General features: G+C 48.6%; 7 protein-coding genes across 7 annotated transcripts; 5 read left to right on the plus strand and 2 right to left on the minus strand.

Moving 5' to 3' along the window:
* Window positions 1-1,405: 1,405 nt before the first annotated feature.
* Window positions 1,406-3,298, plus strand: K444DRAFT_649472 (amino acid transporter; the record flags this gene model as incomplete). Its single annotated transcript, XM_024885572.1, has 5 exons — window positions 1,406-1,543; window positions 1,592-1,776; window positions 1,826-1,906; window positions 1,957-2,360; window positions 2,413-3,298. The coding sequence occupies 5 exons, from the start codon at window positions 1,406-1,408 to the stop codon at window positions 3,174-3,176; spliced, it is 1,572 nt and encodes a 523-aa protein (XP_024744497.1). The 3' UTR covers window positions 3,177-3,298.
* An 853-nt stretch (window positions 3,299-4,151) lies between these two features.
* On the plus strand, window positions 4,152-6,345 carry K444DRAFT_658594 (isotrichodermin C-15 hydroxylase). The gene is made up of 3 exons (XM_024886278.1): window positions 4,152-4,280; window positions 4,330-4,480; window positions 4,562-6,345. Exons 1-3 carry the CDS (start codon window positions 4,191-4,193, stop codon window positions 5,932-5,934), a joined length of 1,614 nt encoding a protein of 537 aa, XP_024744498.1. The 5' UTR covers window positions 4,152-4,190; the 3' UTR covers window positions 5,935-6,345.
* Window positions 6,346-8,289: 1,944 nt separating this feature from the next.
* K444DRAFT_690396 (uncharacterized protein) lies at window positions 8,290-9,157 on the minus strand (the record flags this gene model as incomplete). Its single annotated transcript, XM_024887768.1, has 3 exons — window positions 8,290-8,528; window positions 8,683-9,041; window positions 9,093-9,157. 3 exons carry the CDS (start codon window positions 9,155-9,157, stop codon window positions 8,290-8,292), a joined length of 663 nt encoding a protein of 220 aa, XP_024744499.1.
* A 7,742-nt stretch (window positions 9,158-16,899) lies between these two features.
* On the plus strand, window positions 16,900-17,690 carry K444DRAFT_515054 (uncharacterized protein; the record flags this gene model as incomplete). Its single annotated transcript, XM_024873565.1, has 3 exons — window positions 16,900-17,224; window positions 17,280-17,458; window positions 17,619-17,690. 3 exons carry the CDS (start codon window positions 16,900-16,902, stop codon window positions 17,688-17,690), a joined length of 576 nt encoding a protein of 191 aa, XP_024744500.1.
* Window positions 17,691-17,930: 240 nt separating this feature from the next.
* K444DRAFT_623746 (uncharacterized protein) lies at window positions 17,931-18,959 on the minus strand (the record flags this gene model as incomplete). The annotated part of the gene is made up of 1 exon (XM_024882317.1): window positions 17,931-18,959. The coding sequence occupies one exon, from the start codon at window positions 18,957-18,959 to the stop codon at window positions 17,931-17,933; it is 1,029 nt and encodes a 342-aa protein (XP_024744501.1).
* A 548-nt stretch (window positions 18,960-19,507) lies between these two features.
* Window positions 19,508-20,118, plus strand: K444DRAFT_690404 (uncharacterized protein). Its single transcript, XM_024887769.1, has one exon. It carries the CDS (start codon window positions 19,698-19,700, stop codon window positions 20,043-20,045), a length of 348 nt encoding a protein of 115 aa, XP_024744502.1. The 5' UTR covers window positions 19,508-19,697; the 3' UTR covers window positions 20,046-20,118.
* A 1,794-nt stretch (window positions 20,119-21,912) lies between these two features.
* Window positions 21,913-25,782, plus strand: K444DRAFT_18544 (uncharacterized protein). Its single transcript, XM_024870874.1, has 5 exons — window positions 21,913-22,278; window positions 22,324-22,930; window positions 22,988-24,051; window positions 24,265-24,708; window positions 24,771-25,782. The coding sequence occupies exons 1-5, from the start codon at window positions 22,203-22,205 to the stop codon at window positions 25,679-25,681; spliced, it is 3,102 nt and encodes a 1,033-aa protein (XP_024744503.1). The 5' UTR covers window positions 21,913-22,202; the 3' UTR covers window positions 25,682-25,782.
* Window positions 25,783-25,983: the final 201 nt, after the last annotated feature.

The following is a 25,983-nucleotide window of genomic DNA, read 5'->3' on the forward strand; positions in this document are numbered from 1 at the left end:
ATGCTACAACGGCTGCAACTCCTCCTTGGTCATTTTCAGTGAGTCGAAAGAAGGGCGGGAGTCTCTCGCTCATGTCTCTAAATTGACGAGCACATTGAACGACTCTGAGCGCGGAAAGGGGGTAGGAAGTGATGTAAAGTAACAGAACACAATCCGTATCTCAGAAGCCCAGAAGGGTACAGTAGTTGATATCCTGAGACGCTTTGGACTTCAGAGTGCCCGGGGCTGAACATCTCAGATGGCTATTTTGGGTCATAATACGCGATGCGAGTGCACATCCCGCGCAGCCCATGAAAGGGGAATAAGAAATGAGCCAATTCCGCCCTGTGACCACTCAACCGGGGTCATGAGTAGGGAACCCGACAGTCGGCACTGGGTACCAGTCCGGTGGTTCCAAGCTTATTTGGAAGTTCGGAACTACTACATCAGGGAGAAGACCTTCCATGGCGTCTCAATTTGAAATGTTGTTTTTCGTAGATTTAGCTGACCAAATATCAATATCAGGCGTGTCTGAACGGGATCTTTTCAGAACTCAGTGGATAATTCAAGTCAGAGAAATTGGCCGAGGACTCGATATGGAGAGGACCGTGCGTATGTTCCCAGGGTCCGGGGAACCGTTCCCGAGCATTTGTTGAAGGCGCTGACGAGGTGCCGCGTGGGGATACGGCACTGGCGGTGGCACACGTCGCTCCCTGTCATGTCCCTATCATATCCCCTGTCTCTCACCGTTCGGCTCCGTTATCTCCCTGCTTCAGCGGGCAACAATCCCCAGAAGGGTAATGCGCGGGACGGCGCGAAAAGAAGCAATCCCCTCCATGCACCAATAGGATCATTTAGCATTTTCGAGCGTAGGATTTTGATAATTTTCAATCATCTGAAAAGACAAACTCCTCACAAAAGTGGCCATCAAAGTATTTTCTTTGAATAATGGTGCAGTATACTGTAAATGTCGCCCTATGGGCAGGATGTAGGAATACGATACAGTGCATTCCCTAACAGATTTTAGTTATCAAGATACCAAAACTGTAAACTATAACTCGAATACTTGCGACCCTTGGCGAAAGCCTTTCGTTAAAAAAGGATGGTCGTGGGGGTGGGAGCCAACCACAATGGTGGTCCCTTGACACGCCAAGTTTCTGTGACATCCTTCGGCCAAACAAGCAATGCAACTCTGTGTCCGTTTACGTAGATCCTGACTCGGGATCCGCTGATAGGAGTCAACTGAGCGCGAGCTTCTCCGCGCTCGCAGGAGTGGAACGAAAACGTGGATTTAGGTTTTGCCGATCTTTCCATCGTTCCTTCTTCGTATATCGATATTCTTTGTGTCGCACAAAGTTTGTGTTCCAACTGCCTGGATTCTCGACCACTAAGCCAACCAGGCTAAGGTGTCAATTGCCAAATTACAATGGACGACCAGAAGACAGATGACCTATTGGTTATCCAAGGTGTTGACGGCAACAAAGATGGTAACAACAGCAGCATTGAAGAACAGACGCCAAAGCAGACACGGGAAAGTGGAGAGACTGGTGGGGGTGTTCTAGAAGTATGATTTGTTCTGATTACTATGAAGCTATTCTGATGAACTCCGCAGCGATATATCAATCCCACCGCCATCGTCAATTTCGGTTTCACACTCCAAGCAGCATGGGAAGCTGCGGGATCTTCGTTCCAATTCAGTCTGCTGAATGGCGGCCCAGCTTCGTTGGTTTATGGAAGTATTGTATCCGGATTGGGCTCAACGGCAATCGCAACCTCTTTGGCTGAAATGGCATCACTGTGAGTTTGCCTTCAACTTTTAGCATTTGGCGCGCTAACTGGGGATTAGGGATCCAGTAGTCGGAGCACAGTACAGATGGTCAGCTGCCTTTGCACCTGCGAATCCTGCGTTTTGGGGCCTGTTCCAAGGGTACGATATGACTTCCCACTATCAAATAGCAAGGTTCTAACATTGAACAGTTGGATCACTGTATGGGCCTGGATAACGGTCACCGCAGCAAGCCCCGCATACTTGTCTAATATCGTCATTGGTCTCGTTATTTTCAACTATCCCGACTATGAGCCGCAACGATGGCATGGCACTCTTATAATGTGGGGATTTGTTGTTGTTCCTGTGGTGTGGAACTTCTGGTTTCGTCGCATGTTGAACACCTTGGAGATGATTGGTGGCATATGCCACGTTATATTCTTTATCGTGTCAATCATTACTTTGGTAGCGCTGGCGGAGCGCAGCCCGGCTTCATTTGTGTTCAACAACCTCTGGCACGATATCAGTGGTTGGAATAACCCAGGTGTTGCTTTTAGCATTGGACTTATCACGGTGACGTTTCCAATCACATCTTTTGATGGAGTTCTTCACATGAGTAAGTTCATTCGAAATCCATTCGATGGTTTGGTGTACTGACACTTGAGTAGGTGATGAAGTGAAGGGAGCTCGGACTCGAGTTCCGCACGCCATGATTATCGCAGTAACTTTCAACAGCATCATGCAATTTGCGTACATGGTTGCAGTGATGTTCTGCATTGGAGACGTGGACCGGGTCGTAAACACGCCAACTTTACTTCCCATCATCGAGGTTTACTACCAAGCTACACAGTCGAAAGCGGCGACAAACTTCCTCGTTTTCATGATTGCATTCATCCTTTTTATATCCCTCTTCAACATCTTCGCCTCCGTCTCTAGGTTGACATGGGCATTTGCTCGCGACAACGGTCTCCCATTCTCCAAAACATTCTCCTACGTACATCCGACTCTTAAGATTCCCATTAATGCGCTTCTACTGGTTGGCGCCATCTGCTGTCTACTCGCTCTCATCAACATCGGATCCTCTACAGCCTTCAACGCATTAATCTCTCTTCCAACGATTGCTTTATACATCTCATATTTTATCCCGATATTCTTCCTCGTTATCAGGAAACTGCAGAATCGGCATCCGCAATACGGACCTTTCAAGCTCGGCCGCTGGGGACTCCCGATCAATCTATTTGCTCTGGTGTTTATTGTCTATATCTTGACATTCTTGCCTTTCCCAGTTGAGCTGCCTGTGACGGCAATCAATATGAATTATGCGGGTCCGCTTGTGGGCGCGATCATTATGATGGCCTTGGGCGATTGGTTTACATCGGGGAGGAAGAGATTCGAGGTACCCGTGGCGCGCACAGCAAAGGCTGACCTGTGAATGTGGATGGTATTGCGTTCATACTGCACCGTTGTACTGCAATTGCTCCATAGCGCAATGCTTGGTGCAAAGGCTTAAGCTACCCCTTCAAACGTTCAAAGGCACCAGCTGCTGTAAACCCCCCCAAACCAATTTTTTTGTTTTCATATTTTTTACCAAGGTCACGGAAATCTGTGCTCTTTAGTTTTCTGATGAAATACAAAGTCTAAAATTAAATATTCGGAACTGGTTGCATTTTAAACTATTGCGAATGTCTTTGAGGATTTTTTCTCCTCACCCGGAAGAACGACGTAATAGTAGTGAATAAAATTCTCGGATGAAACGAATCAAGAATTCCTGGGACCTGGGTGAGAGAGAAATCCATACACAGCAATGGCTTGGGACTCCCAAGTTGGGACGCCGACGCCGGCAATGGAAATAGAGACTCACTGACTCAGAGACCGCATTGACCGCTGCTGGCGGCTGCGTCGGGCAACGACTACACGGGTCACTCCCCTGGTTCCCCGCACTGGGCCCCGCCTTTTCAAAACGTGAATCATTTGTTTCCTGTCCCGTACTGGGCGGGACAGCACCGCCGAGCCCTAATAAATTTCATGACCAGCTTCATCTGGACATCAAGATTGCTTAAGAGTCAAGCATGAGCTTGTCTCCGAGTCAACATAAGTGAATTGCCTTTCATTTCCGCCACCTAGCCAGTCGTGGAACGCTTGAGAAAATTTGGCTTGGTGTATTGCCGGCTGGTGGAGCATGCTTTGGCAAAAGAACATGCATGACTGGGGTTTGATGCAGCTCCACCCACTTGCAGCTGCAAGGTGTCCAACCCCACGCGGACTTGGAGTCTCAACGAAGAATGAACAGCGGACACAGCGCCCCAACTTCTTATCAAGAGGCTTGTGAAGCTGATGCCAGATTGTATTGAACACCAACTCTTGACATTACCCCATCTTCTGCTTCCTGGTCGCAGAGGGAAATCATATCGTGTTGCTAAGAGTGTGGAAGAAAGACGCTCCTAAAATGTCGATATACGGCCATTTCCACGTTTCCTGGGCGTCGGCAATCTACCTGGAGCTGGCGCTTTATGTCTTCCTCGCAATTGTCCTTTACGCAAGTCTCACAGTCTCCAATATAACAGCAATTCTAACTTTACGTCTAGTTCATCCTCATCTTCTCCTACCGTCTAACTCTACATCCGCTGGCCAAATATCCAGGACCGTTCTTCGCGCGTATTTCGGATTGGCCTCTCGTTCTGCATTGCTATAGAGGTGACAGACATCTTTGGGAGTACGCAAACCACAAGAAATACGGTTCGCACCTTATTCAACACCCCTCTCCATTTTTTTACATTTTTTTATAAAAAAAAAGTAGATCACTGATATCATTTTGAGGTCCCATTGTTCGCTACGGTGCGAACTCAATCTCAATCTCTTTGCCAAATTCCCTTTCTGCAATCCACGGCCCCAAAGCCAATGTAAAGAAAGGATCTTGGTACAAGACACTGGATATCAGCGCCGGTGCTCCATCCGTGCAAATGGAGATCGACAAGCAGCAGCACGCTCTCCGCCGTCGCTTCCTAGCCCCCGCATTCAGCGAAAAAGCCCTCAAAGAAGCCGAGATATTGATCATGATCAGCGCTGAGAAGCTCTCGCATGGCCTAGCGAAAGGAGGCGAGGAGCGATGGTCACCACCGAAGAACATGAGTGACTGGGCGACGTATTTCGGTTTCGATTTCATTAGTGATTTGGGATACGGACGGAGTTTTGGGATGTTGGAGAGGGAGGATAATACCTGGATTCCGGGAGTGCTGAAATCCGCCTCGAAGTTTATTTATTATGTGGGGTATTTGCCTTTCATTGAGGTTGTTCGCCCGCTTATGGGGAGCTGGGTGCAGGATTATATCGGGGGGCAGGAAGCGGCGGATTCATTGAAGTATACGAACTTGGCGAATGCAAGGTTGGCGGAGAGGATGGATTTGGAGAAGCGTTTGAGGTTGCAGGACAAGGAGCTCGAGAGGAAAGACACCTTTCATTACCTCCTCAACAGCAAGGATCCTGTCACTGGAAAAAAGTTCACGACCGAAGAACTGCAGGCAGATTCCGCGTTGATTATTGCTGCCGGGAGTGACGGTGCCGGGCTCACGCTTTCAGCCTGTATTTTCTACCTTCTCAGTAACCCGACGACCATGGGACAACTCGTTCGCGAGATTCGAGAAAACTTCAAGTCTGTCCAGGAGATACGCAATCCGAAATTAGGTGCTCTCCCATATCTGCACGCATGCATCGAAGAAACCTTGCGAATGAATCCTCCAAAAGCCAGTTCGCTTCCGCGCGAGGTTTTAAAGGGCGGTCTAACGATTGATGGACACTTGATTCCCGAAGGCATCACGGTTGGAACACCACTGTATGTCATCCATCACGATCCGAATATCTTCCCAGAACCATGGTCGTTTCGGCCAGAACGTTGGATTGCCTCCCCGTCAAATAGCTACACCTCGGAAAGGGTTTCGGCGGCCAAAGCAGCATGTGCACCTTTCCTGGTTGGGCCCTTGAACTGCATTGGGAAGAACATGTCTTATATCGCATTGAAATTGGCATTGGCCCATATTCTCTTCTGCAATGACGTCAGGATAAGTGGGGAGTTGACAGGTGGAGGGGGAAAGGACAAGGTGGATGGAAGGCAACGGGAAGGAGAGTATCAAATGGAAGATTGGATTCTCGGTTTCAGGGATGGTCCGATGGTAGAGGTTAAGATTAGGCAGTGAAGTCGGTGTAAGCTTCACTGGTCCTTGAACTCGCAAGGTGCATGAGAAAAGAAGTTTGAAACGTTGGATATGGGTTTCCATTTATTCATTTCTAAGATGGGGTCAATATGGAACAGACCTAAAGGTCATGAATACCCAGTGGGGCAAGGTCTTGTGTTTTGTTCTCATCGGCGGAGTCAGCGTGCCTCGTTGCTACCTATCGCTGCTGTTCTGGGATTTTTCTTTCTTCGCTCGTCAAAGACCCCATAATATCAGCCATCTCGATCAATCTTGGAAAGGGCATCAATTTGAAGTGTTACGATTGAAATAAGCAAGGAAGCCTCTGAGAGCTGGACGGAAGGGGTTGATGCTTTACTTAAACTGATTTACCCAGAAAACATTATTGCCAGACAAAAAGAATCAATAATTCCTGTGGAAAGACATAGCCATATACATCCTCAAAACAGCACGACAGTTTCCCTACTGCCTCAACCAGTGTGAGAAAGAAATACTCGAAGTATTCATACTACTCATGAATATTCATGATTAGTGTTGAATAGAATATAAGTAGCGTAAAACTCAAAAAATTTGAGCAGAGTAGAATATATAATCATGAATATTCATCAATACTAGTAATTTGCGAGGTGTTTGTTAGTAGGCAATAAGACAATAGAAAGAATCAGTGAGCTGTGAAGCTACAGTATCAAATTCAGTACAGAACTAATCTCTGTCCCTCCTGTGAGGTCAAGGGAAGCCTCCTCTAAATAGGAGGCCCCGATAACGTATCCGTTCAGCTGCCACCAGGTGCGCCTTTCCGTGATCAAATGTACCGCAAAATTGTAGCGAATTGGAGGCTTTAAATCAAGGATTCTAACGATATGATTTGTAAATCGAGTTTGTCTAAATGTGCACGGGCCAGGGCGCACGTAGTGGCAGCTAAACGGATAAGGTAATATTTTTTTCACCCACTAAAAATTATTAGAAATAATAGCACCCTGCCCTGCTTTATACGCACTACCTCACTGAAATTGAGGTCCCTTTCTTATAAACCATTAGTGCACTCATATATGTATATATATAACTCACAAAGAAGTAGCTAAAATAAACCATTAGTGGCTACCCCTATACTTCTAATTTTAGAATATGTCGTTGCTGCCTTTTCCCTTTGCAATAGCTGCTATTGTGCCATTATAACCTTTGCCTTTGGTATAGCTCCCTTAATTCGATTTCGAAGTATTCCCAGCGAACTCCATACTTCCTAATAACTTGGTATATTGATTTCTTCTTGTTTTGGTCGAGATAATAGTCGTAGGCCATTTGAAGCCTTATTACTTTAGGGAGCTTGTCGGGATTGCCGTCGTATGGGATAGTGAGTTTTCTTAACACGCATTTCGGCAAGTAGTAAAAGATTCAGAAAACGATTTATTTGGTAGTAAAGTGAGTTGTGGTGGTTAAATAATTATTATTTAAGTGGCGGTCAAAAAAAATTCTTGGGTGGTTGGGGGTTATGGGCGGTTGGCTAATAATACTTTTAGTGCCCAGACCGACAACCTTCAACCTTCGTCGACCGAGTCTGCAGAATGGCAGTCCACCATCCACTCAATATCCCAATCGCCGCACCAAAAAGCATCCAACACACGATCCAGATTCGTTCAGGGTGCGTGCCATGACCTTCGCGGAACTTCGAGATGACACCCAGGGGATAAGTCAAAGAAGGCCAATGAGGAGGCTGAAGAATTTGAAAAAGAAGTATGAGTGCCAAGGGGCTGGGAACTCTGCTCTTTATTTGGGGTTTAGGCATGCCGGAATATAGTGTCACCTCCTAATGCCGATCGTCTTCTCTATCTGCTTGATTGCGCGTGTTGTGGGAACTTTTTTCGCATCCATGCGCCTGAAAACGAGGCGGTTGAAGGCTACGCAGAGTCTAACTGAAGTATTCTCTTCGTGGAGAAGAGGGAAACAAGATACATGTCGGAGATGGGTTTCAAGCGGTGTTGTTGGATTTCCGGAAGTTGTCGCCAACGTTTGGGCCATACTGGAATCCTCCAGCAGTTGCTTTCATTCCAGCCTTGGCCAGCCATCACAAAGAAATTGAATGGGAACAAGAGTTCCTGTCAACAAATTCAAAATAATAATAGCGAGAGGACATATATCATGCCATGGAGGAATTGATCACTGCGAACGAGAACGTGATTGTGTGACCAGGAGTCTTTTGGGCAATTGCTCTCCTAATAGAATGCATTCAATGCAAATTCATTCTATCGTCGCCGTTATATTCATCGTCGTACAATATTACGATATCGGCCCTATGCAACCTCCGAGTCAGCATTGCGTAACAAAGATGGAATTCTAACTGAAATTGAAATGGTGTCCTACCTACCCAACAACTTCTACTAAGTCCCCAAACAGTGGTGTAAAGCCATGCCAATACGGATCCTTAATGTTCACATTCATCACAAAGAAGTAATCTGCCATCGCCTCCAGCTGCTTCACCATGCACGTCAAAAAGGTATTCGCCACATTCGGCAGACTATGCGCCATGACCGGAGGCTGGGATTTCGGGTGACTGGAGACGCTCTGGAATTGTGCGAGGGTATCGAAGTGCATTTTGTTAACTCAGTTTAGGAAATCATCTTCAAAGACAACCGCGATGTCGGATAGGTTAAGGTAGTTCCATACTCGGTCAGGGGTTATGCCTGGGTTATGGACTTCCTTCCACCATCAGTCAGTTCTGCTCATAGTCTTCAATCCACATGAGGGACAGCATGCCAACAAGTTTCTGCCCCAGACCCTTTGCACCCTTCACCATATTGTGCGCCGTTGTCAAATATGAATAATTCCTCCAATCATACAACCCCAGAATCCCGTCAAAGAAGATGCCCTCAACCGTCATCTTGGCATTATTGTTGATCGTTCTCCCAGTCGCATACATGTAAATCTCCTGGGCCACCTGATCGATGCTCTTGCTAGTGTAGTTCGTAGCCACATACCACAGAGTACGAATATTGCTGTATGTTTTCAGCTTCGGGATCTCGGTGACGTATGGAGCCTCGGGTTTGGAGTTGAGGCATGGTCCCGAACAGGGATTCAGGATGACGGTGAAGTTGACTTCGGGGTGCGCTTGTGCTCTGGTTGATGCGTTAGCTGTATTTAGTGCAGAAAGGAAGGCGGCGCATTACGCAGTGTAAAGGGGATTCCATACTCCTGTCCAGGGATAGATGTGCAGAGGAACAAGGATCGACATTGTGGACAGCCAGAGAGACTAGACAACCTGGAAGAAACAAGAGAAATCAAATATCTCAAATCTGCTTTTTTCTGAAGAAGAAGCGTTGTTTCAATGAAGTGGGGATATGTAGTCCTGGTCCATTGTAGAATTAACCTTAATAGTAAAGGGCATTAGATTAAAATGTTTATTTATCCCCACGGCAAACCTCCAATCATACTGCACTAAGGACAGTAGTCGATCACCGGGTATTGCGACGTTGACAAATTGCTCTATAAATAGTGAACTAAGGAACCGGTTCACGGCTGTGACTACAGCCTAGAAGAGGAGGTCTGAAATGCATAGCACCAGGCTGCAAATGCCTAAACATAACGGAAACACGTGCCGCTTAGCGAACCCCTATTTCTTGCCCTTGCGAAGAACCTGCAACCACAAGACAATAGCAAAATTTTCGGGGCAAGCCCAACTTGGTGTGGTTATATCGATTATTCGTCTATAGATAATGCGGCTGAATCTCACGGCGAAAATGTAAGATGCACGCTTCCTCCCCGTCCGATCCTAAGCACCAAACGCCATCAATGCTTGCACTACCAACACAGACTCCTACAGTCCCCCCAAAACCTCATCAACAATAATCCCTAACATCCTCAACCCATAGCACTTCGCTACATTTCCATACACCTTAACTCTTCTAACAACCTCCTCCCTCTTAACTGTCTCGCTCCACTGCCCAGAACAAGCACAGTGTTCCATGAAATCATTAACTCTCACCCCTCCACAGCGCCCGCACTTCAAATCCTGTGTATTCCACTCCGTCACCACTCTCTCCACTTGCGCAATCATTCTCTCTTCAATTTCAAGACGATTGTACTCCGCATCACAGAATCCGCACTTCCATGGCCTCACGACATCCGCGCCTTCGAGTGGGATGAGGTCTTCATCGCGGCAGAAATCGAGGTCTCGTGCCATGGTGCAGTTGTCGCAGATCACTTGTTGGATCTTCAATGATTCAGAGGGGTTCTCAAATCGTGCTTCGGAGCTAAATTCTCGGATCTCGAACATGGAGAGCAGTTCTTTTCGTAGAAGACGTGCTTCCATGGTGATGTTCTTGTCAAGACTGAGGACTTGCATGAGACTTTTCACTAGCTGGAGTACTGGGCTCGAGAACTTCAGATGAGAACCAGGGAGCACGGGGAACGAGTAGTCGGATGCTAATTCGGGGTGGAGCATCTCATCTTTTTGGCGCCTGATCAGGCCTGCAATTTGGCGCTTTAAAGGCTTATCGAACTCCTTGCCTAGGATGATTTTGTCTTCTTTGTCCTCCCCGAGAGCACGAACAGGAAGCTGTGTTGGCCGAGGTGTGGATTCAACTCCATCAACGAGGGTCCGAGGCTTCTTGAGCTTGTGCATGATTTCTACGAACTCAACGACCCAGTCATGGAAGATGGGTTGCAATGGGGAAGGTAAGAACTTGCTCAGTTGCCAATGCATGACGCAATCCAGTGTCTGATTCTCGGCTTCCACCACTTCTGTGCAAGCTTTTCCGCCATAGTTGAATTCGTCATACCAGACCAGGTAATCCCAGTATTCTTTGATCTCGAGATCGAGGAAGTGGAAGAGGGGTTTGGCTTTGATGGATTTGAGGATGTATTGGCTGTATGCATATGCATTTCCGACTTCTGATTTGGTGGTCTGAAGCAGCAGTCTATTGGCGTTGGCGAAGACGACGTGCGAGCCCACTCGCCGGAAATCGGTCATCAGTTGTTGAAATGCTTTGCGGGACATCATTTGGACATAGTAATGGAGAGAGCGGTCGTAGAGGAACGAATCGGGATTCTCGACCCAGCGGACGAGATGTTGGACCATGATATCGGCCATGTTGCTGCCCTTGCAGGCTTCCGTCCACCAAGCTTTGACCATTTCTCTGAGGACAGTGACGCCTGCTGTCGCGAAGGCATTGTCCGAGTAGAGAACACTGGTTCCATCGCTGGTTGCATTGTCTGACGGCGCGGCTGGGTTGAAGGAAATCGAATCACTTCCCTCGAGCTCGTTGATCAAGGACGAGGTCAAGATGGTGTTAATTGCAAGATTTCGGACATCGAGTTCAATGCAAACCGAGGGGTAGGTTCCAGGGTTGTTTACAGAAGGCATCTGAACAGTATCCATGGGCCCGAGCACGTCATCTTGCTCATATCCAGCGTGGTCCGGTCTTGGGCCTCCAGACCACCACAACACGACATTGTTCTTTTGAAGGCGTCGAGCGTATGCGATATCGATCAAGTAACGTGGATCATCTCGTTCCAGATTACAGAGTGGTACATCTCCATATCTTGCAAGCTCCGTGAGATGCAAGATCCACGATCCAAGACTGAGGTAATGGTTGACGAGACGCTTCGCAACGAATGCTTGCCATCCAAGCGGCGGCAGATTGCTGTCCGAGATCTCGTACTTCAGCGGCAGGACTGGGAAGTCGCCCAAAATGGAAACATCGTGAATAAGCATGCGTCTTTGTGGTGATTGGATGACGAGCATGAGAGGCCTCGACTCATCATTCTTCATTTTCTTGACTATGTCGCCAATTTCGAGGAGAGCTTTCCGTCTCGTCGTGACCTGGCTGGTCTTGAATTGGAGCTTTTCCTGGTATTGGAAACAAGTTTGCCATTCTTCGCCATTGGCATCTTGCTCCCGTTTCGTCATTGTATCTGCGTAGATCTTTCCAATGTTTGGCAGATCCTGCACCGAGTCCTTCGACTTTTGTAGAATCACCACATGAGCTTGTTCTTTTGCAGTCGAGAAAATCGCGAAAACTTGTCTGTCACCAGCAACGACATGGTACAGGTAGAGATATGCCATCGGCGACTGTGCAAGGTATGGCTGTTTGGCGGGAGCTCTTTTAAGACCGGATAGATCGAACCCAGACTCGAGACCCTTGCCCAGCACACCAGGTTGAGTCTCGTCGAATGTGCACAGGCTGCCCAGCTGCAGGACAGCTCGAACGTTGAGCGGTAATTGCTTCTCGTAGACGCCCTCGACACTGGGATGGTTGAATAGCAGTGACAGCTTCTGAGCATCATTCACATAGACATCCTCAGCCATTGTAAGTTTGAAGAGATGCACAGATGGATGTCCATTCGGGAGAGTATGGTTGACTTTCTGAGCATCGCAACCATCGACCTCGACATCCGGGAGCTCCCTGCCCTTCAGATTCAGGAAGACTTGTCTCGGTACATTGACTTTCAAAGTATGGACTTTCGAGTCAATGAGTACGAAGGCCAAGACAAGTCCTGGGGTTGTAGTCTCCCGAAGTTGAAGAACTTGCCAAGTACTTCTGAACAACATCTCGGCTTGGTTCCTGAAAGTAGCTCCAATGTTGTTCTGAGCACTGACTCGAGTCTCGCCGAACAGATGTCGTCTCCGAATTCGAGCTTGCTTTTGAATCTTCCATTTCTGCTTTTGGTACTCGAGAAAGCCCTCATAATCCTTAGTGGGATCAGGCATCTTTTCGGGTAAAGCAGCATAAGGATTCGTCGAAATGGCAACAGCTGGCTCTGGCGACTTTCTCTTCTGAGACTTTTGTGTCGCCTGGGACAGGGCCGTTCCAATGGCTTTCGGCTTCAATAACTTGACACCAAAATCTTCCATATCCCCTGTTCCCCGGTCCAACAGGTTCGTGATCTCTTCCAGGGGAGCAGATTTGAAAAGATCAGTCATCTTCTTCTGCTTCAATTTATCATCCTTGACGTTGATCCTTCTCTGTAGCCACTCCGGATGTGCGACTCGTGGAACTGGATTTCGGACCTTCTGGAGAGCAGCTGGAATGGTGATCAATTTCTGGATGACGGACCCCAGGCGTTCGAGGTAATAATCCCAGTCCAGCAGCGCTCTCGGATCCATATTGGTAGGATCCTCCTTCAACCACTTCCTCAAGAAGTATCGCTTGACTGAGGTTTCTGCCGAGAAGATGGCAACAGGAATAGCTCGTTCTGTGACGGGCGCATTCTTGGGCTTCGCACAAATAATGTACTTGCAATTCAGACCCTTGTCTTTCACCATCTGCTCTCCCAGGAAATCAGCCAGCCGCTTCGCAGTTGTGATCGAGGTTGATTTCTGCGTTCCGTATTCCTCCAGGGTCTTGGACATGCTCCTGTTCTCACAAATGAGATCGATAAGCTCCTCGTCTGCAAGCGTCTCACCCTTTGAGTGCAACACATCGAGCCATTGGTTCGCGACTTTGGCAACAGCACCGTATGTCTCTGCCAGAGTTGTGCCTTCCAAGAAGAACTTGAAAATCTGCTGTTGGAAGATCTTGATGAGTTTCAGCTCTCCTCTTCGTTTGACCTCGAAACCCTTCAATTCGGCGAGACTGCCGTCGTCATTGAACACAGCATATCGTTTCTTCAAATTCTTGTCTTCCTCCTTTGACGTTGGCAAAATCATAGCTCGATAGGGGCCATCCACCTCGAAGAAGATAGAATTGTCGCTGTGAGTTTCATACTTGAAAGTCTTGGGATCCACGAGCGTTTGATACTGGTCGTTTGTGAATTTGGCATGAACAAGATGGTTCAACATGACGCAAGGGTATGAGATGGGGAGTTTCTTCCCGTTTTTGAGAGTGAAGCCATAATTTTCTGGAAATGTTGCGGGCAGCATACACCAGATACCATCAGTGTCAAGTTCCAGCGGTCGACCAATCCGTTCAACCAGCTGACGAGCCATTTGAATGATATGAGCTCCAGTCAAGCAAGTGACGCCAGCCATCTCCATGGAATACCAACGAGACCCCTTCCGCATGACGTATCCATAGAAAGAATTGAGAATGACTTTGTGGGCTAGTTGGAGGGAGTCGAAAAGAACAATCATCTTCTTTCCGTTCTCAATCTCAGCAGCAGAGGCACCGGAGGCTTTCAGTGCTTCAGTCTTGCCTTTCCAGACTTTTTGCTTCCCTTTGTAATCGTACCGTCGGTCTCGGAAATCTCTCACAGTGTCGATATAAAAGGGATTTTCTCTTTGGCAAATGATCGCTTCTCGTTCAATAGTCATGGATTCGTGAATCTTGTGATAGATCTTCTGACTGTAAATCTGCAGACGTTTTCGAATCAACGAAGCTCGTTCGTCCTCCGTCAATTCTTGAAACGTCCGCGGTGGACTGTTGGGCCATTTTCCAGGGAATCTTTCATTCTCCAATGAGTTCCTGATCATGTTGTATTCGTCTCGTTTCGCAGGAAGGTACTCTCCTCTCCAGGCCCAGGGCATTCTTCGATCGCAAGTCTTTCCAGGTCTGTTGAAATCACAGGCCGCACAATCTGACTCCTGGATCATAGAATCGGGTTGTAATCGATTCGTGGTCATGATATTGGGATACATGGACGCAACATCCAAATGGTAGATTAGAGGTCGCTCACTTCGGTTTGCAGTTGCCTTCAAAGAGTTCAACCGATCTGTAATTTGTTGCTTCACTTCGTCGTAATTTGTGACATCATCCAGTGACTTCTTCTCTTCGACGGTGATACTGAATTTCAAAGCCGCATCCAGATCTGCGAGAAGTTCATCGATCGCGGTGGTGTCAACAGCGAAGTTGACAGGAATGTCCGCACGAAACACACCAGCCTCAATACTTTCGACGTGACCACCAACGTACGTCTCTGACTCCAATAGATGGCCTTCCCAGAAAGATTCTTTCGGTGAAACGTGCTTGTTTGGTAACACAATCTCTTTTTGATAGGCCTGCACCATCAACAACATTTCGCAAAGAGTACCAGTTCCTTTTCGTAAGACGGAATCCGCCCCGAGCGGAATAATCGTACACAAGGAGAAAATGAAGGGATGCACGTATTTCATGTACAAATAATATGTCGCCACGGCATCCGATACCGAATATTCTGCCAGAACCTGTGGTCGCTCACTGGCATACCGAAGCATGAGTTCCGGGTCTAGTTCATCTGGGTCGTATCCAAGTTTTGCTGTAGTGACTGCTTTCAGACCTCTACTCCCTTGCGGTAAATAACTGTCCCGGTTCACCCAGTGAAAGCAATCCATATGCACGCTGTAGTCGCAGCAATACTGATCATCGTTCCCTTTCCGCCAGCCAATTTCCTGGTACATGTCAATTCCATTGACACTTGCTCGAGCATCCACAAATGGCCAATCGAAAAAGTCTCCGTTGTATGTTGCTATCACCGTAGGCCGTGCTTCTTTGATGTGTAAAAAGAATCGCTCAATGACAGCCTTCTCATCTGGTTCATTGAAGATCATGAAAGGTCCATCGTATTCCGGTTTTGGCGTGTATTCAAAATCTTCAATATCCTCGGATACAATTTCTCGATTCGTAATCAGAAACCCTTGCCCATCAATCATGTACGAAATCATCATAATCTGATCAATGGCTGCATCTGGGAATTTCAGGGGTAACTTCGTCGTCTCGATATCGTATGCCATCACCACGGGATCTGCTCTCTGCAGCCGCTCTTCTAAACATTTCATTGTCGTAACGCCATGTTTCGCCTCGACCGAGTACCATTTCCCGGTCCGTATATCTGCAATTATCAGCAACCAAACGAGATCCGGCAAGAGGACTTCATACCCAAGTCTATCATTACTCGCACATGATAAGGAACATCCCATTCCCGAATATCCACAATGAAATCGCTAGCATCAGCAACAGAAACATTAAGTCGTCTATCGTCATCTCGGTCATCATCAAAAAGGTCGAATCCAGCATTTGCACTGCCACAATTAGTACTTTCCCTCTCTTCCCCCACAAAACGGGACATACCTGGCAACCTCAGCATACGTATCCATCGCATTCATATTTTTCTTGTTCTTCTCCGCAATCGGCATGATGTCCCTCCTCGCGGCCAGCAAATCACTGACATTGCTAAAGTTCAGCTGAAAGAACGTCCGCCTATACCCCAGCAAATGATTCGGCATCTGCAGATCCTCCTTCTCCACCCTCTTCAAGCTCTTGACGACTCCTCCTCCAGGAGCTCTTTTTAACCACTCCTCCGCTTCTGCCTCGTGCCCCCTCTTCACCGCGACCAAGAAATAAGGATCATACCCCAACGTCGCCTTAAAGGTCCCCCCATCCTCCTCAATAAAATAGCAATCTAGACCCGCTCGTCCACCCACGACTTTCCCGTCCTCAATACTTGTAGAATGGACGTTGACAAGCCAGCCGACCTTCTTCTTGCCCGACTCGTAGCGCGCAAAGCCCATCGCTTCGTCAATGGAGTGTGCGAGTTTGGTGGCTTCGCGCTTCTCGTCTGTGGAGGTCGCTTCATTGACGTGTCCTTTTGCTGCTGTGAAGGTTTTCGTTTTGCGGGGCCCATGGTAGGCTTGTTTTCCGCCGCGGCGGTACCCGTTCTTGGGCATTCGGGGCCCGGGCATCGTGGTGTTGGGGCAGGAAGACCTGCGGGTTGATGGAGGGGATGGTATCCAGGGGTTGAGGAGAGCGCAAGTCTAGTTAAAGAATTGGCTTGTATTTGCGAGTTTGAACTTGGCCCAAGGGTGCTCGAGGTGAGAGCTCCGTGGAGGGAATTGGGGCGGCCCTCGTTGTGGTGTTGAAGGCATCTGGATGTTGAACTTCGAGAGGGAAGTCGCGTCGCGTCTCAATCGAGAAAGCGCGTCGTGCTAGCGTGTTTTGGGAATGCCACTTTAAGGTTCAGCGGCGTCCAAACCTTAGCCAAATTACGGCGGCCAAGAACGCATCCATATGCACATCGATACTCATTCGACGCAGCTTAAATCTTCTTCCCAACATCAGAACAATGGCAGGCGATACCAGAGATGAGAATCAATCACCCACACGGGGCCCTCCTCCTGGAGCATCCGAACCTCCCGATCATGTCAAAACACCAAACAAAGTCTATGAAGTCTTCCATTCTCCGCCGCAGAGTGCAAATGCATTGCCTGAGGGGTCGGGACAGAACACCGCTGGTGGACGAGAAAGGCCCCCTGCAATAACAGATGCGGTCAAGACTATAAAGCTGGAGGATTTCAAGAAGGTGCATATGTATCCTTGTGTTAGGGAGAGTCTGCTTATGGGTATTGGGAGTGGGTTTGGGATTGGTGGTATCAGAGCCCTATGGGGTGGTACGTTCTACTGTGCCTCAATTGAAGAACCATCGCTAAGATAATTGTCCTATAGCTCCTATACCGAAAGCTGCTAATTGGGCAGTGGGAACATTTGTCTTCGCTTCATTCGCCAATTACGAATTTTGTTTGTATAGGAGGAAATTGGAGAAGGCGCATATGAAGAGAGCGGTGGAGATCATTGATCGCAAGAAAGCCGAGAAGGAAGCGGCCGCACAAGCGAAGAGGGAGGAGGTAAGCTTATTTCTATACCGAATTGCTGTTTGTTTGTATGAGAGTTCTGAACCCGGGAGCTACATGGGAGCTTGCATGCTCATTTGTCTCCGGAGCCCGGCTCCTCAGCTCCTGAGCTCCCCCTTGTCTCAAGAAACTTGTATACTAATTGGATGATTAGAGACGGCGATTGAAGGAGGAGACTGACAGGAAAGCTGAGGAGGCTGCCAAGAAGAGTTGGAAGTTCTGGTAATCATTGGATGAAAGACGTGTATTACGATTGTATTGCTTTTGGCAGATTGACGGGAGAATACCTCCCTGGATCTGGAATATGATCCGGCCCTGCTCTGCAGTTTAAAACACCTCAGACGCCAGCGCGATGCTGAGTGGAAGTAACCCTATTCCCAACTCCAGGCACAAGAAATCCGGAGATGTTGCCTTCCATAATCTACCCTTTATACCAATTGTAACTCCTGTCCCAGATCCAATCCCATCAATTCGTCGGAATAATACTTTTCGCCTCAGCTTCCATGAATCTGACTCTCCTCGCTGTCTCAGCCTCCTCCCTACTCGCCTTCGAAACCTCGCTTCCCCTCCTACGCTCACTCCTTATCTTCCTCGCCTCTCTTGCCTCCCGATTCCTATACTCCGCCATCTGCGCTCTCCTTTTCTGGGCCCTAGCATAAGCCTCCGCCGGCGTCGGCTTAAATCCAATCCCATTAATCCCCTCTCCATCATCATCAGGATCATCCGGGTCGTGCCCCGTAATCTCATCCTCATGCCATGTTAACGCAGTTCTCTCCTCATCCACAACTCTCATCTTCTCCCCATCTTCTCCCTTGCCTCCCAACGGCGGCGTGCCCGCCCTCTTCTTTGCCCTCGATTTTGAATCCGCCAGCCGATTGATACTCGGATACGCCCTCTGCAACCCCGCCCCCTTAACTTTCGCAGCCTGCCCCCCTCCACTTCCCCGAAAGATAACAGGATCAACCTCATTACTCAACACCAGTCCCCTAGCCGCCTCTCCAATAGCGGGGTCCACAGCACCACTCACCCTCTCCTTCCCGATAACAACCGCGAACTTCTTCTCTTTACCCCTTTCCTTAACCCTCGCCACATCCGGCGTCTCAGGAATCTCCATCTCCACCTTCCCATCCTCACCCCAATCTTTAGAACTCCCAAGTATCTTCACCCTCTTCCTAACCACCGCCTCCTCATCCACAGGCAGCGCGGGCAATTCTCTCTGCCCACTCATCCCACTGAGATCTAATCGCCCAACATCCCCGGCATCCTCGAGCCGCAATCCCTGGAAATTATATGCGACTTTTGTGCGTGGACTGCTTCCTCCAGCGCTCAGCGTCCTAGTGCTTTCTTCTTCATTGGCGACCATCGGGGGTAAGGCTGAGATCGGCAGTATTGAGGGTGGAGGTGGGGAACTCGATGGTGGGGTGGGAGGAATCGCGGAGCTGGCGGGTGGGTTTCGCTTTCGCTTTGGGGAGTTGAATTGTGTTGGTAAATCCATGGTTGCGGAGGGTCGTGGTTTTAACATTGAGGGGTGAGGAATGGATGTGGGGGGCTGGCTGCAGTGGGGAGGCGATGTAATTGTGCTGTAGGGTATTCAGCCCGCGGGTGGGGAAGATCTGCAGTGCTTATAGATTGTTGTTTGCGAAGTAAGTGTTTGTAGAATGCGAGATGTTTGGGCTTCTAAGGGTGGTGAATTGAGAACTTGATATCGAGATAGATAGGTTAGAGCCGAGATTTGGCGGGGCAGCGTTCTAGCAACTAGTCAGCTCCTGAGATTCACCAATCGGGAGTCTCACCGCCTTGAACCCTTAACAAACACGTGATGTTGACCACGCTTATCATCTCGTATGTTTATTTTCACAATTTATGAATGCCGAAGTATTTTTTTTAAATCTTATATCCCTCAAGAGGTTCGAAGGTGAGTTGGTAGGCAAAGGCAGCAAGCTCGAAATTCTTAGTCACGAGTCCCTAACGAGGCACCCGGCCTAAATATAGAATACTTCCCGCTTTTGTTGCACGTCGGATTTCTCATAAGTCAGTTGTCGGCAGATTCAGGTTTTGCCCAGTTGGTTTTGTGGCTTGGGGCTGAGGGTTGAACCCGTTGTGCTGCCCCTTGTTTTGCAGAACACATAACAGTCCTGAAAAGCTTGAGGGACATTAATCTTTAAGCTCAAATTTTTCTTTGCTCACGTTTGAAGCTGGCAAGTGCTTGTGTAGTTGGGCCCTGCTGACAGCAATGCAGATGGACAAGATATATCCACGTCTGAATGACACATATCGTGAAATCAGGCTGCCCCTCGTCCAGCCCTCTTCGAGGCCAGACACGACCATCGTGTGCTCTTTGGAAAGCATTTCTCTAGCTGACCATGCTGAATACATCGCGCTATCATACGTTTGGGGTGACCCGAACATCACGGAGATTCGCGTCAACAGCGTTCCACTGGCGGGAACAACCAACTTGGCTGCGGATCTTCGACAACTTCGAACCTACAGGTCAAGAGAAAGAGTCAACACCAATAAGGACCTCCCGTCGTTGTTTTCTGTAGATGCAACGTATGACGGACATTTACCGAAGCGCTGTTAAAATTGTATCGTGGCTTGGGCCGGGAGCAGATGGCAGCGCCGAAGCATTATGTACTCTGAGAGCAATTTCTCGGGAAATCGCCCAGCGACCTCATGATGGTCCTGGGCGTCTAGACCGGGACTTGTCTTTGCGGGGTCATTCGTGGTTTACGGAACTATGGCGGTCGTTGGGCTCCACTGAGCTTGGCAGGGTCCAAGATGTTGAGCCCAAGACCACCGTTGGTGACGAGATGAGCGAAGCCATCTACGGATGTCTCAGGCTGAAAGGGCCATTATTAACGCCAGTCACCTTAGACCCGGGATCCGAAGACTCGCTTAAAATGCGGCAATGTATCTTCAGGTTCACCCCTGATGCTGCTGATGAGTCAGTGAAGGGCAATTTGTACGGCACAACCTGTTTTTACCGTTCTCCAGACGTTATTACTGGCAAACCTATAGATATGCTAGAGGTCTCGTGTGAAACCTACCGGCCAGAAGGCTGGGCAGTACCGGCGCGTGGAATTCTACCTTTATTTTTCCAGTACGAATGAAAATGATCGAGAGCTCTTCGATGTATCTGTCATTGCTAAAGGAGACAAGACAGAGAAGGTACATATGGCCGAGGGTCTCTATGAGATGTGTGATAAGAAACGGATCTCTATACGTTCACTATCATCTGGTTGTAATAAGGTAGCATTACATTTTGCAAAGCAAGGACGTTAAGTTATTCGGAAGGAAGTACAAAGCATCCATCCAGTTGTTCAGCCTGCCGGCTACTTCCCTTTTCGAGCAACTAGGAAAATCGACCACAATCTTCCTCTTCCTCGCCTCTTCAGCAGCAAATAAAATTCCCTACCAAGTGATATTATTACACTAGCTTGAGCCACTTTAAACCCCCGAGCACTTGACGTTGAAGTCCCTCCTCACGCACTTTATAGCCACGTACAGCGCATGGCAGTGTTGATAGATTTCAGTACTAAGTAACCCGCTCCCCGAGAACCTTCTTCAGCATGACATATAACGGAAAGAACTCTACAGCACCCGTTTATACGCCAGCGATTGATGGATTGCCTGTTGAGAGAGAGAGTCGCGCTATTTAAACTATCTTTTCACGTGCTCCCCTTTTTGCCGGCTTTACAGTATTGCACATGCATACCAACTAATGAACTGAAGAGTTATCTTATTGAATCTAATACCCATCCTATATATATCTTGAATCCGAAACCACGAAAAGCTGATCAGATTTACGTATATAGGATGCAGGTGGCACGCGGAGCCTATGTATGGCCATGGAATACAAACCGTCTCATAAGCTGTCGCTCTTCAATCTATGGGCTGCCCTTTGCGAACTGACAAAGGGTCTATAAGTATTCTGGAGAATGTCATCGATAGAATCGCAATACCGACTGATCCAGAGGACAAGTTTGTGTACCACTCTGAGAAGCTGACAGCAGCAACTCTCAGGCAAACGTATACTCCGTAAACAGAAATCCAATCTAGACAAGGCTGTTCAAGTGCCAAGTAAAGCCACCAGAGCCACCACGGGCCATTACGGTCGCCGAACTCTGGGACGTGACAGGCTGCGAGACAGCAGGCTTGGCATGGGATGTTCCAGCGGGACAAGGGAGCAGTGCCAGACGATTGGAGCAAGACAACGCCATTAAGCTATTTTCAGGAAGGCTGCATGGGTAAGTGCCGTGCAAGTCGTCGGACTTCGCTTTTGGGGGCGCAGATTTAGGCCAGTTGCAGAGGCTGAGCTGCAGCCTGGTGAGACAGTTGGCTGGGTGTTTCCTTGGTACCACCGCACCGGGCCTATGAGGATGCGACGCGAGTAGTCATGCAATTGTCCTCAAGCCCAACAAAGTTTACGAGGGAAAAAATCATGTGCAGCCCGTCGCAGTTGAAAAAGGGTCGCAGCTCTCAGCCCCGCTGCCAAGCTCCCTCGAACGCAAAGGAGTTTGGTCCATGGATGAGGGCGGAGGCTGGTATTCTCATTTCTGAATCACTCCGTCTCACCGCGTGAGGATGGATTTTCTTCTTCTTAACACTTCCTGCCTGGAACTTGGTCCGAGATAATTTTTGCAACTCTCATCCCTTCGTTCGTTTGGCCCTTCGAGAGAATACTGTAGAGATTTTTCATCTTTTTTTCCCTTTCTCCCTCTATGCGCACTTCACCAAGATGTGGCTGTGCTCTATCCTTTTGCAGCTCAGTACACTCGTTCTGACGATCAGTGCTGCAAACCTGCAACCGCCTCGTAAGAACCTCTCCCAAAAGAGTGTGATCACCAACTGACCAGCAGCCGTGACATACCCCTCATCCAATACTTCAATAACGTTTAGTGGATCGACTTCGTCAACACCATCAACCCCATCAACACCATCAACACCATCAACACCATCAACTCCGTCGACCCCGTCGACCCCGTCAACTCCATTAATTTCACCAACCGTATTAACTCTACTCTCGTCGACCCCGTTAACCCCATTATATCATACATCCGTTTTACCTCCACCAAGCACATCGACCCCGTCGAGCACACCGACTATCGTAACCACAACACTTGGTTTTGTCCCTATCCCTCTTCCACCAGCTGCCACTCCAAATCAAAATGAAGCCTGCTGTTTTGTGGTTCAAGATGTCGTCACTGAAGAATGGTGGGATATTTTCACAACAAGCTCCATCTTTAAAGTCGTGACCAAGACGCAGATCACGGCCCGTTTCACGCCTTATCCGAATAGAACAGTGACAAACTTAGAAATCAACACTGTAGCGATCAATACCTCTGTCCCAGTCACGGCTCGCATTGGCGTTAATCCAATCTCTCTCTTGGGCAATGCAGCTGCGCACCCGGCAGAGTATACGCAAGTTAACAACGGCACTGCCACGGTAACCGGAGGGGTGACTATGTAAGTACTTGACCCTGTTGCTAACTCACAGATCCTTCTTACTAATAAGTTGTGTAGACAATCGCCGGCTGCCTTCTATGTCTATTCCACCATCAAGATCATCACAGCGGCAGCCATCACAGACGATGCGGGGAATTTGGCCTGCGGAACAGCCATCGGTGGATTTCCTAATTTGAATCCCAATGCTCAGGCTTACTTTGGTGGCCTCGGGCCCAACCCAATTTATGCACGTTCAGGCGACTCCGATCTTAACCCAAGGGCGCCAGCCCCAGCAGCACCCGCGATCATTACGCTGGCAACCCCTTTCATCTACCAGCCAGCACGGGGAAAGTTGGGGACGACTATTTCAGAAGCATGTGGAGGGAAAATTGCGCCTGGCACAGAAGACTACGGATATGTTCCCCAGACAGTCCTCGACCATCTGGTAAGCAACAAGGACATTTCTGCTCAGTATCCTGGCCTGTCAGCATGTTTGCCTGCCGGACCGTCTATTGAAGCCATCAATTGTGGCACCGTCGAGTTTGTTACCAAAACTATCATCGGTTCTCCTGCTGTGATAACCCAGGTTGAGACGTCTACCAGGACGGTGTTCTTTAACCGGACCACTACATTACCAGGCACGACAGGATTCACCACAAGTTTCTTTGACGTAACATCGACATTCACTATCACTATTCCGGGATCGACCGTAACTATAGCAAGAAGCAGTCCTTCGGCTTTCTACCCAACGTATCCCAAAAGAAGCAGTCCTACGGCTTTCTACCCAAAGTATCGCAAAAGAATCATTGGTTCGGCTTTCAGCCCAGCATTTCACAGCAACAATACGTTCACCCCCCCTCCACCCCCTCCTCCTCCTCCACCTCCGCAAACTACTTCCGGTAATGGTCCACCTCCACCTCCACCTCCGCCTCCGCCTCCGCCTCCGCAAACCAGTGGAAACGTCGTGGTTTATCCACCATCATATTCGACAGGCACTACGGAAGTACCTACTCAATCGGTTTCTTATGTAGCAAACCCAGGGGGCGTAGTCGTTAGCCTAGATTCAAGTCTGGAACTCGACACCACCACAAACCTAATCACACCAACAGGCACTGAGAATGTTATCGTAAGCCCTGTGACACATAATGCACCGCCTCCTGGAACTGCAACTGCACCAACCTACGTTGAAGCCGCTGGACCCGGGCTCGTGGATCCTATTGTTAGCATTTATGTTCCTCCAGAATCTGCTGTAGGACCGGGGCCTGCACCAGTCGTGCCTCCAAATCCAGCTGATTCACAAGGACAATCAATCGGCAATATCGTCTGCCAAATTATTGGCTGCGCAGCTGCTCCACAAGCAAACCCAGTCGTTCAAGGTTCTGGTCCCAGTGTAGTAGTCTCGCCAACTACGTTCCGGCTCCAGGATGCCCCGTTGGGCATTACAGGACAAATTTCCACAATTGATGGAACGGCTATGTTGATTGTTCCATCCCAGGAGACATTTGTCCCCTTTAATCCTACTGCACCACCTATCGCTGGAGCCAGTGTGACGATAATAAATGGCTCTCCTTCGATTGTAATATCATCTCCGACTCTTGTCCCCGCGGTAAACGCCCCCCCTCAACTCTCTAATGCTCCAATTACAATAATCAATAATACACCTTACCTGGTAGTGGGTCAAACCACCTTTGCAGCACCATCAGCACAGACAAATGGGGCGATTACGACTAATATTGGAGGAACCAACTTTATTGTTTTCCCTTCAGCCACTAATATTCCTCTCTCCGATGCTCCTCCTGGTAAGTTTATTTCCAATGCCCTCTTGAAGATGGAGAAATGTCCTTGCTAACTTCTTCCTTAGGACTGACTGGAAGCTTGACAATTATCAATAATACCCCCTTCCTTGCAGTTCCTGGCTCAACGAATATTCCAATACCAGCCACGCAAACCGGAACTTTAGCGACAACAGTCATCAATGGCACTCCATTCGTGGTCGTAGGAAGCCCAACTCAAATACCCCTATCCAACGCCCCTCCTGGGCTCACTGGTGTGACGACTACGATTAATGGAACCCCTTTCTTGATCATACCTTCTGCGACAACGTTTCCACTCCCAGCTTCGCCGTCAAACGTAGCACAGGTAACAGTTATCAATGGCGTAACGGAAATTATCATCTCAGGGCTGGCTACATTGCCTGTGAATTCGGCGTACTCGCTCTCAGGATTGACTACGGTCATTTCCGGGATTACGGAAGTGATTGTGAGCACACCCACTACGATATCTCTGAAAACAAGCCAAAGTTCAGCTTCAACATCGAGTGCTTCGTCAAACACCCTAAGCAGTACCAGCAGCACAAGATCAAGCGCCTCGAGCAGGACTTCTTCAACGACGTCCACTTCAGCCAGCCAAACACCAACCGTACTTCCATCGAATGCAAGTTCGGGCAAGGGTCTCTCCACCGGAGCAAAAGTTGGCATCGCATTTGGAATCATCATTTTGGCATTATTAGTCCTCGGGCTGATTTTCTTTTTGAGACGCAGGAGGCAAGATAGAGAGCAGTATGGTCTTGTGGCAACTAGTGGAGACGGCGGAGCTACACCCCCAATGGTGGAGCAGCCCCGGACCTCGACGCAGATCGGCGCGGATAGTTATACCCCGGTTGTCCGGACTAGAGGTGGATATATGCCAGCGCCACAGCAGGAGTGGATGTCCACTATGCGGCGGCAGAGTATAGAGCGGCGGCCCGTACCCGTGGCGGCGGCGGAGTTATGAGAGATTATTGCATTGATTGGGCGAAGAGTAATTTCGGGATGCATAAAAAACCATGGGAATATGGTTAGACGAATAGATAAGATACCCACGAAGAAATTGACTTGAAAATATGCGGGTGAGCCGCATTTAATAGTGAGATCAGAGCCTAACAAGTCTCGTTCCTTAAACAAAACCGGCGATTGAAGAGGTGAGTGGAGTCTCATCACGTGCGAGCCCCTTTACTGTTCGGTTCCTCGCTTAGGTCCGATTAATCAACTGCTCGTATTAACGAACGTGGGGGAACATGTCAAAATATCTTATGC

This window comes from Hyaloscypha bicolor (assembly GCF_002865645.1).
Source record: "Hyaloscypha bicolor E unplaced genomic scaffold K444scaffold_10, whole genome shotgun sequence".
Lineage (NCBI taxonomy): Eukaryota > Fungi > Ascomycota > Leotiomycetes > Helotiales > Hyaloscyphaceae > Hyaloscypha > Hyaloscypha bicolor.